Source organism: Coenobita brevimanus, chromosome 13, assembly GCF_032717465.1.
Source record: "Coenobita brevimanus isolate Jiangsu-jjx chromosome 13, ASM3271746v2, whole genome shotgun sequence".
NCBI lineage: Eukaryota > Metazoa > Arthropoda > Malacostraca > Decapoda > Coenobitidae > Coenobita > Coenobita brevimanus.
The window spans coordinates 23978574-23997275 of record NC_136966.1 but is presented as its reverse complement, the minus strand read 5'-3'; the positions used below and the strand labels follow the sequence as shown (position 1 = coordinate 23997275).

The 18702-nt window shown below is 41.0% G+C and overlaps 1 protein-coding gene across 1 annotated transcript in view; it reads right to left on the bottom strand.

Moving 5' to 3' along the window:
- LOC145415098 (coagulation factor XIII B chain-like) overlaps positions 1-18702 on the bottom strand; it is a 141184-nt gene that overhangs the window by 62637 nt on the left and 59845 nt on the right. The window contains exons 6-7 of the mRNA XM_080284517.1: positions 17521-17636; positions 10895-10958 (exon numbers count right to left, since the gene is read on the bottom strand). Of these exons, the coding sequence (XP_080140643.1) occupies positions 10895-10958; positions 17521-17636 (180 nt within the window). The remainder of the gene's footprint in view (positions 1-10894; positions 10959-17520; positions 17637-18702) is intronic.

The window sequence follows — 18702 nt, the reverse complement described above, 5'->3', positions numbered from 1 at the left end:
TCACCGGTAAAGCTCAAGTAACTTATGCATCTTTGCCTCAGGATCAATCTGATAATTATGATGTAGTTAAGAGCTTGATTCTTAAGGCCTATGAGCTTGTTCCTGAAGCCTATAGAGTAAAATTTAGGACAACTTATAAGCAAGATAAGCAATCCCATGTTGAGTATGCAAAAATCAAAGATCTGTTAGAGCAGTGATTAAATTCTAAGAATGTGGATTCTGATTTTGGTAAATTTAAGCAGATGATTTTGCTGGAGGACTTCAAGAGGTGTATTTATAAAGATGTAAGCCTATATCTTGATGAGAAAAGAATAGATAATTTGTCTGATGCTGCAGTTTTAGCTGATGAATATGTTCTCACTCACATGAGATATTCTAAAGAAAAAGGGAAAGCTGAGAGTAAGTACGTTGCCTCTACTCAGAGTACAGGTAACAGGAAAGAGAATAAAGATGATGTTTCTCAGGAAGTAAATACCAGCTTCACCTCTAGATTTCAGAAAAGTAAATGTATTTATTGTAGTAAGTTTGGTCATACTACGGAGAAATGTTTCAGGAGACAGCGTGATGTGAACAAAAAGGAGTCTTTAAATATCCAGTCAATTGGTCTAGTGTCCACTCTTGAGAGTTCCCAGAATTCTTTAACTGAGTTAACTGAACCTGCTTTGAGGGGTAACTTAAATCCTCATGATGGAGCTCCTCTTCTGAGCAGTAACGTGGGTGACACTCTCAAGAGTTCATGTGCTAATTTCCTGTCTGATGGTTTTGTCAGTCCTCTGGACAGTTATGACAGGAAATCAGTTAAAATATATCGTGATACAGGTGCTTGCCAATCCCTTATGCTGACCAGTGTTCTAGGCTCTAATGTTAATTCCTCTGATGAAACTGTAATCTTACAAGGTGTAGGGAATAATTACTTCTGTCCCTCTGTGCAGAGTGAATTTAGAGTCTGGTTTTGTTAATGGTTCCGTTATGGTTGGGTTGGTTGAGACACTCCCAATGTCAGGTGTAACTTTCTTACTTGGAAATGATATTGGTGGAAGTCAAGTGTGTCCAGCTCCTCAGTTGTCTAGTGAGCCAGTGGCTGCGTCCCAGGATTGTGATGTCCCTGATGTGTTCCCTGCATGTGCTGTCACTAGGGCTAAGTCTAAAGTTACTGGTGATTTAGAGGATAATGATGATGATGATGTTATCCTAGCTGACACTTTTCTTGCTAATTTGGACCACTCACCAGATGAGGCAGTACCCCGTAGTGATGATAATTTGTCTCGTCAAGAGTTGGTTGAGTTGCAGGTTGCTGACCCTGAGTTGAAAGGTCTAGCTAACTCTGCTTGCAGTGAGGAAGAGTCAGCCGGTGCTTCTACTTGTTATTATATAAAGTCAGGAGTGCTTATGAGGAAGTGGAGACCCCCAACAGCATCAGCCGACTGTGAATGGGAGGTTGTACATCAAGTTGTCATCCCTCGTGTTTGTAGGCAGGATATCATTAGAGTGGCTCATGATTCCAGTTTGGCAGGACACCTTGGAGTGAGGAAGACTGTGGCACGCATTTTGAAACACTTCTACTGGCCAGGTATCTTCAGGGATGTTTCCTGGTATTGTAAGTCTTGTCACACCTGTCAAGTTGTGGGGAAGTGTAATCAGACCGAAAAGGTTGCACCTCTAGTTCCCATTCCTCCTTTTGAGGCGCCTTTCACCCGTGTGTTGGTGGATATTGTGGGCCCTCTTCCTAAGACTTCTTCAGGATTTTCTTATGTGTTGACCCTGATTGATATGGCTACTCGTTATCCTGAAGCCATTCCACTTAGAAATATCTCAGCAAAGAACGTGGTTAAGGAAATGCTGGGGTTCTTCACAAAGTTTGGTCTGCCCAAGGAGGTACAGTCAGACCGGGGAAGTAATTTCACGTCAAATGTTTTCAAGCAGTCTCTGAAAGAGTTGGGCATCACCCAGATCACGTCTTCAGCTTACCATCCCCAGACCCAAGGAGCGTTGGAGAGATATCATCAAACACTCAAATCGATGCTCAAGAAATGCTGTTTGGAACATCAGAAAGACTGGGATAGGGGTCTTCCATTCGTTGTGTTTGCTGCAGGGGAATCTCCAAATGAATCACTGGGCTTCTCACCTTTTGAACTACTGTCTGGCCATGAAGTGGGGGGACCCCTTAGGTTGCTCAGGGAGTGCTGGCTGTCGGAGGAAGATGACGTCAGCCTGCTGGAGTGTGTGATGAAGTTCAAAGAACGGCTGTCCACTGCTTTGCAGCTGGCGAGAGAGAGTTTGGGAGCTGCTCAGAAGATGAAGACTTGGTATGATGGGAAGTCCAGGTTGCGCCACTTTCAGCCAGGAGATCGGGTTTTTATTCTACTACCGGTTCATGGGCGGCCTCTTCAAGCCAAGTTTGGTGGTCCTTATTTCGTGGAGAGGAGACTCAGTGATGTCAACTATGTCATCGCCACACCAGATCGTAGAGGGAGCAAGCAACTGTGTCGCGTCACCATGCTAAAGTTATATCGCAGGCGGGACGAAAGTAATCCGGTCTGCGCTGTAGCTGTTCCATCCGAGTCTGCAAGTGAAGCTCTCCCATGCAGTGTGAGCCTGAGTGATGATTTGGGGAGGAATCCTGATATCATGAATGATCTCCAGACTAAGCTTTCTCATCTACCTCCCAGGGAAAGGCAGGAGTTTTCGGCATTACTGCAGGAGTACCCGCAAGTGTTCCGTGCCACTCCAGGAAGAACCACTGTGTTGATGCATGATGTCGATGTTGGAGATGCAAAGCCAATTAAATTGCCTCCTTACCGTGTGAACCCAGTGAAAGTTCCTCTCATCCAGAAGTAGCTTGGCTATCTGTTGGACCACAAAATGATTGAGCCCTGTCAGAGAGAGTGGAGTTCTCCTGTCACTCTAGTCCCTAAGCCAGGTGGGTCACAGTAGCTTTGCATTGACTACAGACGTGTTAATCAGATAACCAAAACAGACACTTACCCTCTCCCTCGCGTGGAAGATTGCATAGACAAGATCGGAAAGGCTAGGTACATAAGTAAGTTTGATTTGTTAAAGGGATACTGGCAAGTACCTATGACTGAACGTGCTAGGGAGATCTCATGTTTTGTAACACTAGGAAAGAAAATGTTATTGCAGATTGCTTATCTAGACTTTAGACAGATTGTTTTAGAGTAATAACAAATTTCCTTTGTAAATTTCTTTTTCTTTGTGGGGAGGTGTTACATAGCCTATGATTTCATCATCCTTTGTGTAATTTTAACGCACAGTATGCTGCATGTTTGATCACGAGCGTGTTCTGCCTCAGTTCCCCCCTTCTACCATTATAGTAGAGTAAGTCGTCATTTCTGTTGTTCAGAGCGGGATTGTCAGCTCTTTGTCCCCATGGCTTCATTTGCGCGTCTTTCTTACAAGTTGTATCAAGCTCTGCGTGCCCCTATATAATGAGCTTAGTCTCTGCATCATGGCCACTTAGATCTACTCCTCATTTCATTCACATCTGTGTCCTCCCCTGTACAGTTATTATTCTTGTGAGTGTTCAGGAAGTCTCCAACCATCTAGCAGCTGTGTAATTTGAGTGTAACTGTTGTTGCATTTTTTTCTTGTGCTGTGTAGCACAGGGTTAATTCTTAGGCCTAGTGAGCTTTTTTTGTGATTTATGTAAAGGTTTTTGGTCAGTCATTTTTGATAATATTTTGTATCTGTAATAATTTATCTTGCATTAACTGAGCATTACCCAGTGTATTTTCATTTTATCAGGGCTGACTTAGATAAATTTACTCTTGCTAATTTCGTGTTAATAGAGGCTATTGCAGTTAACCATATATTTAACCTGTTTTTGCCATTACATTATCCTTATGAGTCCTGAATGTTTGTTGTTAGTTTGTGCATTAAACTTTAACTTGTAATTTTATCTCTTTTGTTTTGAACCTGGAACTTTACGGGACAGTAGTGATTTTTAGTATTCTCACTTAAAGTGTACATTATCTTTCGCTGTTCCGTAATATATATATATATATATATATATATATATATATATATATATATATATATATACACCATTAATGTTTGACAGTACTTCTCCAGCCTGAGAAATAAAATACATCATAACATTTTTTTGAAGGAGAATGAGGCGAAGGTGTGGAGTTTGGGATTATAAAGTATTTCCCTAGGGAGAGAGAAATAAACGCTGGTGGAACTGTAAACTCACAGGGAGTAAGCCAGATGGTCTACGAGCTACCACCTCAGTCCTGACAAAACCCCCATTATTGGCAAATTCTGAGCAAGCAACATGGATACTGAACGTGTCTGACTGAGGATTGACGCTTTTAGGGCCTCATTAAACTATGGCCAGGATCGCACTTATTCTTGGACAAATTATGAGTCGTGCAAGTGAGGACAAGCTCTGGAATAAGAACACCCACACTCATTTGACCACATTCGTTCATTTTTCAGAGCCATACGGAATGCCGATAACAGTTGGTAACATTGTGCTCAGAACGGGGCCTATTTATCCTTGCGATCCAATGACTTTTTTTTTTTTTTTTTAGTTTATTCTTGCTAAGTACAAATTACTTTTTTTTACTTGGAAATTCTCATGTATAATGACTGATTAATAAAGGCTAAATCAAACTCCTCTAGCTTAAAAAGTCTCTCCCAGGTTGAATAAACACGTCCGGAAGTACCAAGCCTAAAATAAATATGGCACACCCGGTGTGAAGGGTTAAACGAAATGTTCTTAATCCAAGTTTTGCCGTGACTTACATGGCTGGACAAACTGCGTCTGAAATGTCTGAACCTGACCTCAGTCGAAACCCGAAAAATATCAGCTTGAAGTGATACATGGTTCTACCCAGGTAATGAGCCTCTTTGACACAGACATTTTGCCAAAACCATGGCAGTCGAAGCAGTTTTGTCCTGTATAAAACATGTTAGGTCACACACGAAACAGGGGCATACACAGCAGGAATAAATACATTACACTCTAGCCGCCAAGTAAGTCTGCACGAGAAAATATATATATCTATTTTTATAGTCTACACTTCCTGATTTTCTGTCTGTAATGCAGAGTTCGTAAGATATATATATATATATATATATATATATATATATATATATATATATATATATATATATATATATATATTTTAAATAACAGAACGGAGGAAGGAAAAACAAATGGGAAAAAAAAAAAATAATCCATACACCAGACTACTGGTGTCCTTCATTCATAAAATATCTGTAACAGTTAGACTTGAACAGTTGTGGTTTGAAATTTGGAGGAAAACAACTCTGGGGAAGCGAGTTCCAGAGAGATGCAGTTCGGGGAATGAAAGAATTCTGATAGGCAGAAGTTCTGCAATATGGTTGAGTGACATTCCAGTCATGAGCGCTACCAGATGCCCGTGTAGCACGAGGGAAGGCATGGAGGAAAAGTGTCATAGAACCGTCTGGAGTATGCTGCAGCCCCCTCATCAACTTAAAAAAAAAGGAAATTTCGACAGCGTACCTGTGTCATGTCAGATGAGTCATCATGTGATACACAAAAGCAGGGCGAGACACTACATGCATACATAATATAATCTTTTTCTATAATCCCAAGTCTGTGAATGTCTATCTTTCTGTCTGTCTGTTTGTGTCTGGCTGTCTGATCCCATTGCTCACTTTGTGTGGAGAATCATTCAAAAGCAACAAGAGACATCAAAAACTACAAAAGCAAAAGTTCTAAAACGAAAAGAAAATAGAAAAGTAAATGCGGAAACTTGATCGTGAGCCTGCGTCATATCAGGCAGTAGTAACGTTTCAGCTTCCTAGCTTAAGCAATTCTAGAGGTAACGTGGCTGACTCACTTTTCTCTGCCGCAGATAATATCCAGAGATCAGGTTGACGCTTTGTCACCATATTTGGCCAAAAGAAGCAGACAGTTGTCCGACTAAGATAAAGTTTCAAGACTCTAGGCCAAACAGCCTTTGAAATATCGCGATTTAAAGAATAATAATAATAACAATAATAATAATAATAATAATAATAATAATAATAATAATAATAATGACAGAAAAGAAAACTTCCAATGGTGATGTGGGAAGTTTTACTAATAATAATACAAATGCCTACAAAACGGAAAATGCCAATAGCAAGTTCATTAACTCACCACATGACAAGGTCGTCCATCTTGTGTATGCGACCTCAGCACATTAAAAAAAGCAAATTTTGAATTTTGACCTTGGCTGCGACCTTGAGTTTTGAGTCTAGGCCATTCATACACTGTAGCCATGCATAGCATATAAAGTTCTATAAATGACCAAATTTGGTGAATGTAGCTCAGTTCTATCCTTTTTTTTTAATTGTATACTTTTTAATGACCCCTGGGCAATCTCAGAAACTACAAATCTAAATGGACCCATAGTCACTTCAGACCAGCTCCCCGACCTTGGCTATGTCTCACAACAATTTCAAGTCTGTACCTTTAGCAGCTTCTGTGACTCCGCAAATAGACTATTTTTATCAGTTTTTGGATTAACTGGAAAACCAGTACTGGAAACAGGATGATACTGGGTCATATGAACCCGCCAGCTGGGGGACTCTGATGGCCAAGCATGATGACCTTATCTTTGAAATTATGTGAGTACGACCAATTTACTTCTTCGTTAATAATAATGATAAAAATAATAATAATAATAATAATAATAATAATAATAATAATAGTAATGATAATAATAATAATAATAATAATAATAATGGAATGAGAGATTACAAATGTGTCAGCTCGAGATCTGTGCATGTCAAGTTCAAGTTTGAGAAGGTAAAAGTGGCTCTAATTGTAGCGTATGCACCGTGTGATGACAGGAGTAAGAGAGAAATACAGGTTTTGGGATGGACTGAATGAAGCAGTGGGAGAAATGCCAGGAGATATAAAGTGATCATAATGGGCGATATGAATGGAAGAGTAGGCACTGGTCCTGAGGATGACATAGTGGCTTGTAATGGAGGAACAGGAGAAAATGATAATGGGAAGCGACTGAAGGATATGTGTCAGGTATGGAGGTTGTGCATTTGTAACTCGTATTTCAAACACAAAGATCCACATAAATATACATGGTGTGGAGGGAACGGGGATCGTGTTGAAGGGAGCCTGATTGGTTACATGCTTGCAGAGAGGTCGATGTGGGAATCGTTGCTGATACAAGGGCCGTGAGAGGACGATGTTGAGGTCTGTCAGATCATATGATTGTGGCACATAAGATCAAACTGAGAGGAGTGAGGTGGACCAGGAGAGAAAGGGGCAGTCAGGGAGAAAGGCTGAAAGCTGAGAAAATAAGTATCATAGAAATGGCAGATGAATACAGAACCAAAGTAGGGGAGGAGTTGGAATCAGTGAATTGGAAAGAAATGGATCTGGACAGCCTGTGGAATTCATATAGGGTTTACTTAGTTAGGAATGCTAGAGCGGTGTGTTGTGTGGCAAAAGTAACAACAATGAAGAAAGGTACGGCATGGTGGGATGAAGAAGTTAAGAGAGCAGTGGAGGAAAAGAGGAAGCAGTAGCTAATGTGGTTACAAGATAGAGGTTCAGTTGAAATAAGAAATGAATATACTGAGAGCAAGAAGCACGTAAAAAGACTAAAGAATGAGGTAAATGATGATCTAGGAAGGCAAAAGAGCGCAAACTACTCTAAAAATAGGAACTTATTCTGGAAAGCGGTGCGTAAATGGAGAAGTGAAAGCAGAAAGAAATGTGAAGGTATGAAAGATGTAGGTGGTAGATTATTTACCCTTGGGATTGAAGTAAGGAGCAGATGGAAAGAATATTTTGAATGCCTGATGAATGGCAACAAAAAGAGCAGAGCCGCTGTAAAAATTAGTTTTGCAGGAGTGCAGAGAAAAAATGGAAAGCAGTGCAGGGAAACGTGACATTCGTAGAGGTGAAGAACGCTGTGAAGCGGCTGAAAAATGGGAAAGCAGCTGCGGTTGATGAAGTGTATGCAGAGATCATTAAATGTAGTGGAGGGAGCGGAATGAAGTGCTTCTTGGAGATATGTAAGAAGGCATGGATGAGTGAAACTGTGTCAACTGAGTGGATATAGGCTGTGACTGTACCCCTGTACAAAAATAAATATGAGCGAAGTGTGTGCAAGAGTTATAGTGGCATAAGTTTATTATGTGTTGTAGGGAAGGTATATGGAAGAACTATTATACAGAAAGTAAGGGGGATATCAGAAGTCCTGGTGAGTGATGAACAGGGTGGTTTTAGGAGTAGCAGAGGATGTGTGGTTCAAATATTTGCAGTGAGACAGATAATGCAGTGGGCTTGTGAAAAGGACTATAATGTGTTAATGGCATTTATGGATCTGGAAAAAGCACACGAGAAAGTAGACAGAGAGGGACTGGAAGGTTTTGCGTTTGAACGGAGTAGATGGTATGCTTCTAGGTGACGTCAAGAGTTTTTATGTTGGTAGTGAGACTTGTGTAAAGGTAAGTGGGCAACTAAGTGAATGGTTCACGATCACTGTGGGCCTGCGACAACGTTGTGTTATGTCCCTATGGTTGTTCATTATATATATATATATATATATATATATATATATATATATGGATAGGGTGATGAGAGAAGTAAAAACACGATTAACAGAGAAAGGGATGGCGTAGGCTATGAATAGTGATGAATGGAATATCTTAAATTTGTTATATGCTGATGATGTAGTACTGCTTGCAAATATCGGACAAGAACTGGGTAGACTAGTGCACAGTTTTCCTGATGTCTTTGACCGTCGTGCCTTGAGAATAAATGTAGAAAAGAGTAAAGTGATGGTTATTGAGAGAGAAGGTGACTCCCAATGTGATGTTACAGTGAATGGAGAGAGACTGGAATTTGCATGAGAGTTCAAATACCTGGTTACAGTGATAAAAAAGAGAGGAAAATGTGCAAAATAAATGGAAAGTAGAGTGACACAAGAAAGGAAAGTAGTTGGCGCTATGAAGGCCTTGATAAGCAACAGAGGATTGGGTGCTGCAGCTGCACGAGGCTTACATGAGGGATTGTTTGTGCCAGCTTAACATATGGCCGTGAGACTATGGTGTGGCATGAAAATGAAAAGTCAAGAGTGATAGTAGTGGAGATGGGACTACTGAGGAATGTGGGTGGAGTACAGAGAGTAGATAAGATACGAAATAATGTGATTCGTGAAAGATGCGGATAAGGAAGTCTGTGGACACCAGAATCGAAGACAGTGCACTGAGATGGTATTGTCATGTGGAGAGAATGAATAACAAGAGAGTCATGAAAAAAGTACATCCGATCCAATTTGAAGGAGGAAGGAGGCGAGGTAGGCCAAGGAGAAGGTGGAGGGATATGGTGGATGAGTGTGTGAGGAAGAGAGGTATGGAAGTCGGTAAGACTAGGGGACTGACGAGAGACCGAGCTGGCTGGATGAATGATGTGAGAAGTGCATGAACAGGGACTTGGCACCCCTTTTTAACGTGGCAGCGTCAGGACTGACTCTGTTGGATATATTTATGTGAAGCTTATGTGAAGCCGCAGAATTTGGTGAAAGTTTTTGGCGTATTAGATAGAGACAGGATTCCGGGGGTTTGAATGATGAGTGAATGGAAAGTTGGTCCATTACATTGGGCAAACTTGGGTTGTCTGGACGTTGCTACTCCTCACCCTGCCTTAGCGTGGGAAGGGAAGTCCGGATGATGATGATTATGATTATGATAATGATGATGATGATATTGGCAAGAACAGTAAAACTCACCACTGGTGTAGTGAGTTATAAAAATAAATGCAATCCCTTTATGGCAAAAGCAATGTCTCAACACTCTTAATAGCACTGGTAAACAGCCAAACCAAAGAGAATCTGGTATATATGTGTATGTGTGTGTGTGTGTGTGTGTGTGTGTGTGTGTGTGTGTGTGTGTGTGTGTGTGTGTGTGTGTGTGTGTGTGTGTGTGTGTGTGTGTGTGTGTGTGTGTGTAAAAATATATATAGATAGATAGATAGATTGATAGATACATAGACAGATAGATAGACAGATAGACAGATAGATAGATATAGATTTAGATATATATAGATATATATCTATATATATGAATCCTCTGTGCTACAGTGGTAGAGTGTGCATTTCGCACGCTGGTGGGCGCGCGTTCGCCTCCCGCCAGAGTTGTAGAAACTCTGGGAAGCATTTACCGAGCCACTGACCGATTTGGCGGACATAAGGGAAGCTTTGGTTGAACAAGTGTCGCATACTAGTATGCTTGAACCCAGTCGGCTTAAGGTGGGCTGATTACACTTGATTCACAGACTACACACACATCCAAAGCCACTACAACACTACAATAACACTCACAAGCACTTCTTACCCTACAGACAGTCTCTACTACACAGCCTAAGCCACTAAGTAGAGATACATTGGCTGTATCGTCCCTGCTTCGGTAGGGATAGGCCGGTCTTTCAGTGGACCTCAACGGCTGATGATATATATATATATATATATAGATAGATAGATAGATAGAGAGAGATATAGATATAGAGAGAGAGAGAGAGAGAGAGAGAGAGAGAGAAATATAGATATAGATAGATAGATAGATAGATATAGATATGTGTGTGTGCATCTCTATAGTTTTTCATTTAGGAACTAGATGCCTGGTAGTGTAGTTGCTGGAAACTATGGTAACTTAGCCATGGACACATACAATATTAAACATAACATTACTCATGACATAAAGATAAAAAGTTGGAAAACATAAAGCACGAGGTATTGTAACTAGAATTTATTCAGTGAGAACACAAGACGAAACAGAAGTTAGTTAAAGAATGAAAACTCCTGTCAGTAAGAAATTTAAAGAATAGAAAGCCAAATATTAGACTCGTTGGTACATCCTGTTTACTCACTTCTTTAGCTCGATGATGCCGTGGTCCAGTTTGGGGGGATCCGTAGGGCACTCACCATTTGCCGCTGAAAAAGAAACTCATATCAGAAAGTAATTTAGCACAATTATCATGAATATCATCCACCATTGTTAATATCATAATTATCATTATCAGCAGCAACATGACTAATATTTTCCTCCTCATATTCATCAGCATTATTAGCAAAAACAACAACAAAGACAGCAGCGCTAATAATGTTCTGTATATCTATCTATTGCCAGACTCCTTAATCCCGTATGAGGTGGCCACAAACAAATCGCCTCCATGTCTCCCTGTCCCCCACCATTTCATTGCCCTGCTCCCACCTTACATCCCCCTCTCTCATATACGTCTCCACTCCATCCCTCCATCTCACCCTTGGCCTCCCCTTCCCTCCCCCCTCCCCCTTCCACCTCATTCACATACATTCTCCTCGTCAGTCTCTCGCTCTACATCCTCTCAGCATGGCCGAACCACCTCATTGCGTTTCTTCTAACGCTTCCTATCTGATCCACATCCACACTGAACGCTCTTTCACTTCCTCATTTGTCAGTTTGTCACTCCATGCGACTCCACATGCTCCTCTCAAATAACTCATTTCCACTGATGTCACTCTTGACTTCCGTCCCTCCAACGAGGTCCAAGCTTTATTTCCATAAGTTGGGGTTGATATCACAATCCTGTCATGCAGTAACTTTTTCACTTCCATGTTCACTTCTCTATTTCTTATCAATACTTTCAAGGAACCAGGAACCTTCTTTCCTGTTGCTCCCTTTCAAGCACTTCACCCTCCAAACTTCCATCCTTGCACATCACACTACCAGAGTACTTAAACACACTCACATTTTCCACTTCCTCTTCAACCATTCTCACTGTACATTCACTGACTTCATTTCTCTCGAAGACCATAACTTTACTCTTCCCTACATTCACCTTTAGATTCCGTTTCTTACACACTCTCCCAAACTCATTCACCAAGCCTTGCACCTCCCCTTCGTCTTCACCCAACAACATAGTATCATCTGCAAACAGGGAGTTTCCAAACACCATCCTCTCTCATTAGGGCCACTCCAACATGAACTGCCGTACCTTGTATCTCTTTTATTACCCCATCCATATAGAGATAGAACAACCATGAAGACATGACACATCCGTGTTTCAACCGAACCTTCAAATAGAAACACGCACTCGGTTCACTGTCCACATGCACTGCAGCCTTAGCATCCTCATTAATTCTTTTCACGGCACCCAACTACTTCCATTTACTCCATATATTTTTATTACTTTCCACAATCCTTGTCTATCCACCCTGTCATATGGTTTCTCCAAATCCCTGAAGGCTGCATACTACTTCTTTCCCTTCCCTGGAAACTTTTCCACTAAAGGGCTAAGAATGAATATCTGATCTACACAACCTGTTCCCTGCCTAAATGCTCCCTGTTCTTCTCCAACTAGTTCCTCTGTTATTTCCCTGACTCTGTCAATAAGTATCCTACCAAATACTTTTCTATTACACTCAAAAGATAAATGCCCCAATGATTACCACACACTTCTTTTTCCTCTTTTCTTTTGTACAGGGAAATAATTATACCTAATTTCCAATCCTCCGGAACTTTACCTTCCTCCAAGGCCAATCTGCACATCTTCCACATCTATTCTACTACTATCTCTCCCTCATGCTTCAGCATTTCACCACACACTCCATCAATTCCTGGGACTTTCCTAATTATGACTTTCGTCACTGCTTCCACAACTTCCATGCTACTGATTTCCTCCTCTTTTCTCACATCCCTCTTTCTCCCAACCATTCCCCAGTCACTTATACTCACATTACTTTCATTAACTATGTTCTCTCCATCTGTTCACTTTTTCTTCCATCTCCACAAGTAATCTACCATTTTTATCTGTCACTCCCCGACTAACTTCTTTGACACCCTGTCTAACTCTCTTCTCTTTCCAGAACATTTTCTTACATTCCCTCAACTTTACACTCAAATTCCTTCCAAATTCCTCATCCACTCTCTTCTTACTCTCCCTTACTAATCATTTACCAGATAGGCATTATAACATGATGTGAGAGTCTAAACTCGAAATAATTTGTATATTCCCCACAAACTTTTAACCTCATTTTATAAAAAATTGGTTCTTCACATGACACTTCTTCACTTCTTAACAGAGAAAATGGTTGTATTCCGACATGGTATTAATTATTTATATATTTATCTTTACAGGTTTCTTCATACGTGCTTCTTCTTCAGTACTTCATTAACAAAGCTTCTCCTCATTTGCATTCTTCACTGTAGAAAATTTCCTCTGCATGCTACTTTTAACATCATGACATGATTCTTGCTGTCTTCTGACATTTCATTACTTTATTTGTTTCTCCAGATTTGGTCACTACTCGTACATCGAACAAACCTTACCAAAATGTGGCTAACCTGATTTGATCACTCCCAACCAATGACTTACAGCATTTTATGCTAAACTGTATTATGTTCAAACATCTTAATATCACCGGATACTGATACTGGCCTTGACTTGCCCCTTTTTTGTTGAAAGGTCAAACCTTTGCAAGTCGGAAGCAAATGATTCTTTCTATATTCTGTAAATAGTACCGAAAACACTCGTCTTCACACTGCCCACCCTACAATGGCCGTTTCAACAAGGTGTACTCCCTTCGCCCTGATAATTCACAATCGTCCAAGCTCGTAACATCCACGCCTTGCAACCCAATCCACTCGTTTCTGTTTTCCAATAGAGCATATGATCATACAAATGACCACCTAGACTGCCTGTCAGCCTACAGTGCCAATATTCATAATTAATACTTTGTTCTGGTCCGTTACGGTACAGTGGAAGAGTGTGCGTCTCGCATGCTGGTGGACGTGCGTTTGCCTCCCGCCAGAGTTGTAAAGCTTTGGGAAGCATTCACCGAGCCACTGACCGCTTTGGCGGACATAAGACGCGCTGTGGTTGAATCAGTGTCGCATGCTAATACACTTCCACTCAGTCGGCTTAAGGCGAGCCGATTACCCTTGGTTCACAAGCTACACACACATCCAAAGCCAATACAACACTACAACCACACTCACAATCACTTCTCGCCCTACAGTACATACAGTCTCTACCAGACAGCCTAAGCCACTGGGTAGAGATATATTGGCTGTATCGTCCCTGCTTCGATAGGGATAAGCCGGTCCTGCAGTGGACCTCAACGGCTGATGGTGATGATGATGATGTGATCCGTTACCCATGACGATCCTCATTCGTCTCTTTCCAGGTCTCAAAGACTATCCTTTCGTGGGGAAGAAAATGAAAAAGGACAGAGCCAGAGGCTGCTCTTATCTAGGAAATACTGGATGAGAGTGGACAGAAATAATTACGATTCGTCCATTTCCAGACGCGTAGACAAAATGCCGTTCAAAGATCGGAAGTATGGTTAGTGGAAAATACAGTTTGAAGACAGCTCCGTGGCTAAAATAACAGTTTCATGTGTGAAGAGATGAGAGTATCGGGTACCTCGCAATGGCGAAATGGACATGGAAAGTGCGAGTGTGAGTTGGCGGATGGGTGTTGTGCCCATCTGTAATCGGGAAGGGATACGTTCAACTGCGTCGAAGAGCAATACACACACACACACACACACACACACACACACACACACACACACACACACACACACACACACATACACATACACACAAAGAGAGAGAGAGCACACCCATTTTCTGGAAAGTGAACCTTGGATAGGAAGTAATGGGATTTTTCCATGATATCTCCCAAGACTTGGGCACTCTAGGAATACTGGTAGCTGATGGCACACTGTTTGATAATATGAAATATCATTCTGGAAAATTTTTTGACTGAAAGAAGGAGGAATTGAGCTCATATTGCATTATCAACAGCAAAATTTTGTTTATCTCAGTTAGAAATAACAGAGAAGTAAATAAACCAAGGTGTGACATAGCGTGGCATAGCCTCATCTTGTAGTTGTTGAAGCAACTGTTATGACATACGTTGTGAGACGCTTATGGAAAAGTGAAGGAGGGAATCATAAGCATATGATCTGAAAGACCTACATGCACAGCTTATAAGATCATTCATGATGGCTGTTAGAACAACATCCACATGGCAATCAGAACGGAGCCTGGAGATAAAGTCACACACTGAAGACAGAAATAGTTAGAAGTCAGTCTGAAACCTTAAAGGTCAATGCCTGACTCAGTCTAAGGCCTTTAAAATGTTAAATGCAATGGCAAGCGTTTCTCCAAAGCCCTAAAAGGATGATGAACAAGAATCTGTAAGGGATCTGAAAAGATCGCCAGTGGAGCATCCTGCGAGGAATCATCCAGTCAGGAAGATGTTTATGAGAAGGCACAGGTTAAAAGACAAATATAAAGGAGTTTGTCTAGGCAGGATAAAGGGGCAGAGGTTTTGAGAACAATAGAAAGAATTCTCACAGTTATGAAGCAAGGGATGTCAGAAATTATATCTGAAGTCCTTCTAATCACACCGATCTCATGAACCTAGGAGACCTGACACCAGGTAAAAATTCTGGAATTTCATTTCTAAATCCATTGCATAGACAGGGATATTTTTGGCTTACATCTTTACAGGATTAGATCTCAATGAGTAACGTTCAATGTAAAGAACCTGAACAGCCTTAACCCGCAGCGTCCCGTCGACGTTCTTTAACGTCCACACGTTTTGTCACTGCCAATCCCGTTGACGTACATAAACGCGAATCAATTGCAAGATCCATAATTTGCACAATTTTCAATTTTTGCGAGTGATTTTTGGTACGTATACACTTGACACCTTCCTCTACAAGATGTCAGGCAGGGACACTGCCTTACCTTGCATGACCTCCTCCCCCCCCTGCATGCCATTGTCTCATCAATTCACCTGTATCAGTGACCTGGCCAGTAAAGCCATGTCATGGCACGGTACGAAATTCAGGGCCAGAGTGATTCCGCAATCAATGACAATGTGGAGGACAAACTTTACATAGCATTAGAGGAAGAAACAGTCAGAAATGATGATCAGGCAATGTGGCAAAAAAAGGTCAGGTATGGTGATGAGTTAGTGAGTGAAACAATGCTTATAATGCCTATATTACTGCTTGAAAACCAATATACTCTCATACTACATATAGATTCGTACCAAGTAAATAAATAAATACCGTTTATGAGTGGTGTGAAATAGTTATCCTCCCATAGAACTCGTTTTCTTTGGTGCCAGTCTGTTAGAAAACTCAGTAAGGTAAGCAGGTACTCCTACCTGTATCGAGTATTTTAAACCTCAGATGAGCGATTTCTCTATGAATTTTTGATGTTTCTCATCAAAAGCGGAGGTTTCAGTCAAAAAAATTTTTTTCCAAAAATGGTCGGGATTGGGGGGAGTCAGTGGTGGAAAAGTGGTAGGGATGGGGCGGGTTAAGCAAACTTATATGTTAAAAGAAAATTGATAAAATATTATGTACGCTGGCCTGAGCTGAACTCTTAACAAAATGAATTCTAACTAGTGCAAATAAGAAAATTCGACTGCATTTTTTTATTCTGCAAGTTATGTCGGTAGTACTGTAGTAGTAACAGTTGATCCCTAGGCAGTCTGTCCAAACAGCCCCGAGTCCATAAGGAAGGCCATGGCCGAGACCGAGCTTTCCCACAGAGCTCTCAAGGGGTGTATGTTGTGTTGTTGGCGCAGGAGATTGTGTGTAATGCAGTCTTCCATAATGTGCTTAATCGTATGAGGTGCAGTGGTGCATCCTGGACAGGCATCAGCGACGGAGTCATCAAGCCTCTTCTGATAATTCAAGAGGGCTGAATGATACCCACATATCAGCCTGGCAAAGTGGACCCTGTCCTCACAAGGGAGGTAGGATTCAGAAAGGTGGATATTAGGAGGTCGTGCATGCAGCTGTGTGTTGCCCTTGAGTGACTGAATGCATCGGCGAGTGATTTGAGCATGGATATGACTCTAGAAGCTGGTTTCAGGTGGGCGAGGGGGGAGAGATGACAGTAATTGTGTATGACATCGTGTGCTAGGTGTTGTTTGATGTTCATTGGTGTGTGTGGATGTACTGCCATGTAGTATCGTGGATCGTATGGGTTTGTCGAGGCTGCAGAATGAATTTGTGTGCCTCTTATATCTAGATGATCCTTGACTTTGAGGACTTTGGTTTCTTGGTGTAGGTAGTCTGTGGGTGTAGTTGCTGTGCACCCTGTGATTATTTTTAAGCCTTGTTCTGTATTCTCTGTAGGGTGTTGTAATATATTTCAGTGAGGTTGGAAGCCCAAACAGAGGTTGCATAGTTCATCACTGAACGTATATACTGTTTGTAAACTGTAGTGTTGGTTTCTTTGTTCTGTCCGACTGTTGTATGGGCAAGTGATCTTAGGGCGTTAAGTCTTAGTGTTAATTTATTTTTAATGTTTCTGATGTGTTGTTTAAATGACACTGATGTATTGTATGTCACACCAAGGATTTGTGAGTGTGTGTGTGTGTGTGTGTGTGTGTGTGTGTGTGTGTGTGTGTGTGTGTGTGTGTGTGTGTGTGTGTGTGTGTGTGTGTGTGTTTGTGTGTGTGTGTCATCTTCATCTGCTCACCTTTCACACAGACGGGTTGACCCTGCAGCACCCACTGTCCCTCTTTACACAGCACCTCCTGACGTCCGCCCTCTAATCGATAGCTGCCCATGCACCGCACCTGGCCATACGTACCACTGTCATGGGGAACACAACTCATTACACACGAGACCCTCTTATTAAACCCTATTCCCCAACGACTTGTTTTCTATTTTATTCTTTTCATTGTCAGACGATTTAATGCACCTTAAAAAACACAATACAGGCTGAAACAACCTTCATTTCTACGAGATCTTTCCTAAGTTGAAAACAGTCGACTACAGGCAAGAATAAATTGATATATAATATTCTTGGGCTGATGGAGAACAAATTGAGAGCTCAAAAATCCAGGTAACCCTAATTTATGATGAAGCTATTTGGAAGAATTCTGAACCTTAGATTACTTTAGTCTTCAGACCATGTTATATAGCATTTTCAGCAGCCACTATACATAAACCCATTTTACACATCCCATGGGTTCCACATTCAGAAACTGGGGAATTACCTGCACTGCATGTACCGCTTAGTTTTAATGCATCATACTATAAACCCATATTATCACTCGTTAAGAAGGCTTCCCAGCATCTCTCTTCCTTAAAAGTTTAATTCTGTATCCGATACATTATAAATCATAAGCTGGTGTCTTACTTTTGTGACGTTCATTGATATACAAACACATACAGTAATAAGCAAACAAGATATATTAAGATGTAATATGCAAAATAAATTCCGAACAAGTGAGGCCAGGTACAACAAACCTCGCCTGACATCAGTTATTTTATTGCTGTTAAATACTGAATTGGTACTGCCATTTAGTGTCAGTAAACAATTAAAGTTTAAGGTACTGGCGCAAATGAAATCAAACTTATTATCTGTCAATTCAAATTATTAATCTTCGAGTTTTAGCCCCCTGAATATCCGTGACCTTGATTTGACCATTCAAGGTCACTTAATAGTCTCGTGGCAGAATGGTCATTTTCTGGTGAACCTCGTTCCAAGACATATACAAAGTTTTATTGCATTTTCTGATACTTTGGGATGTAACCATCAAAATAAAAAAGTGCATCCAGCTGACCCACTTGAGCATTTCAAAATGGAGGGCGAAATCCAATATGGCCACCTGCATGAATGATGATGCTAATAAAACATGTTTAGCTATCTTTT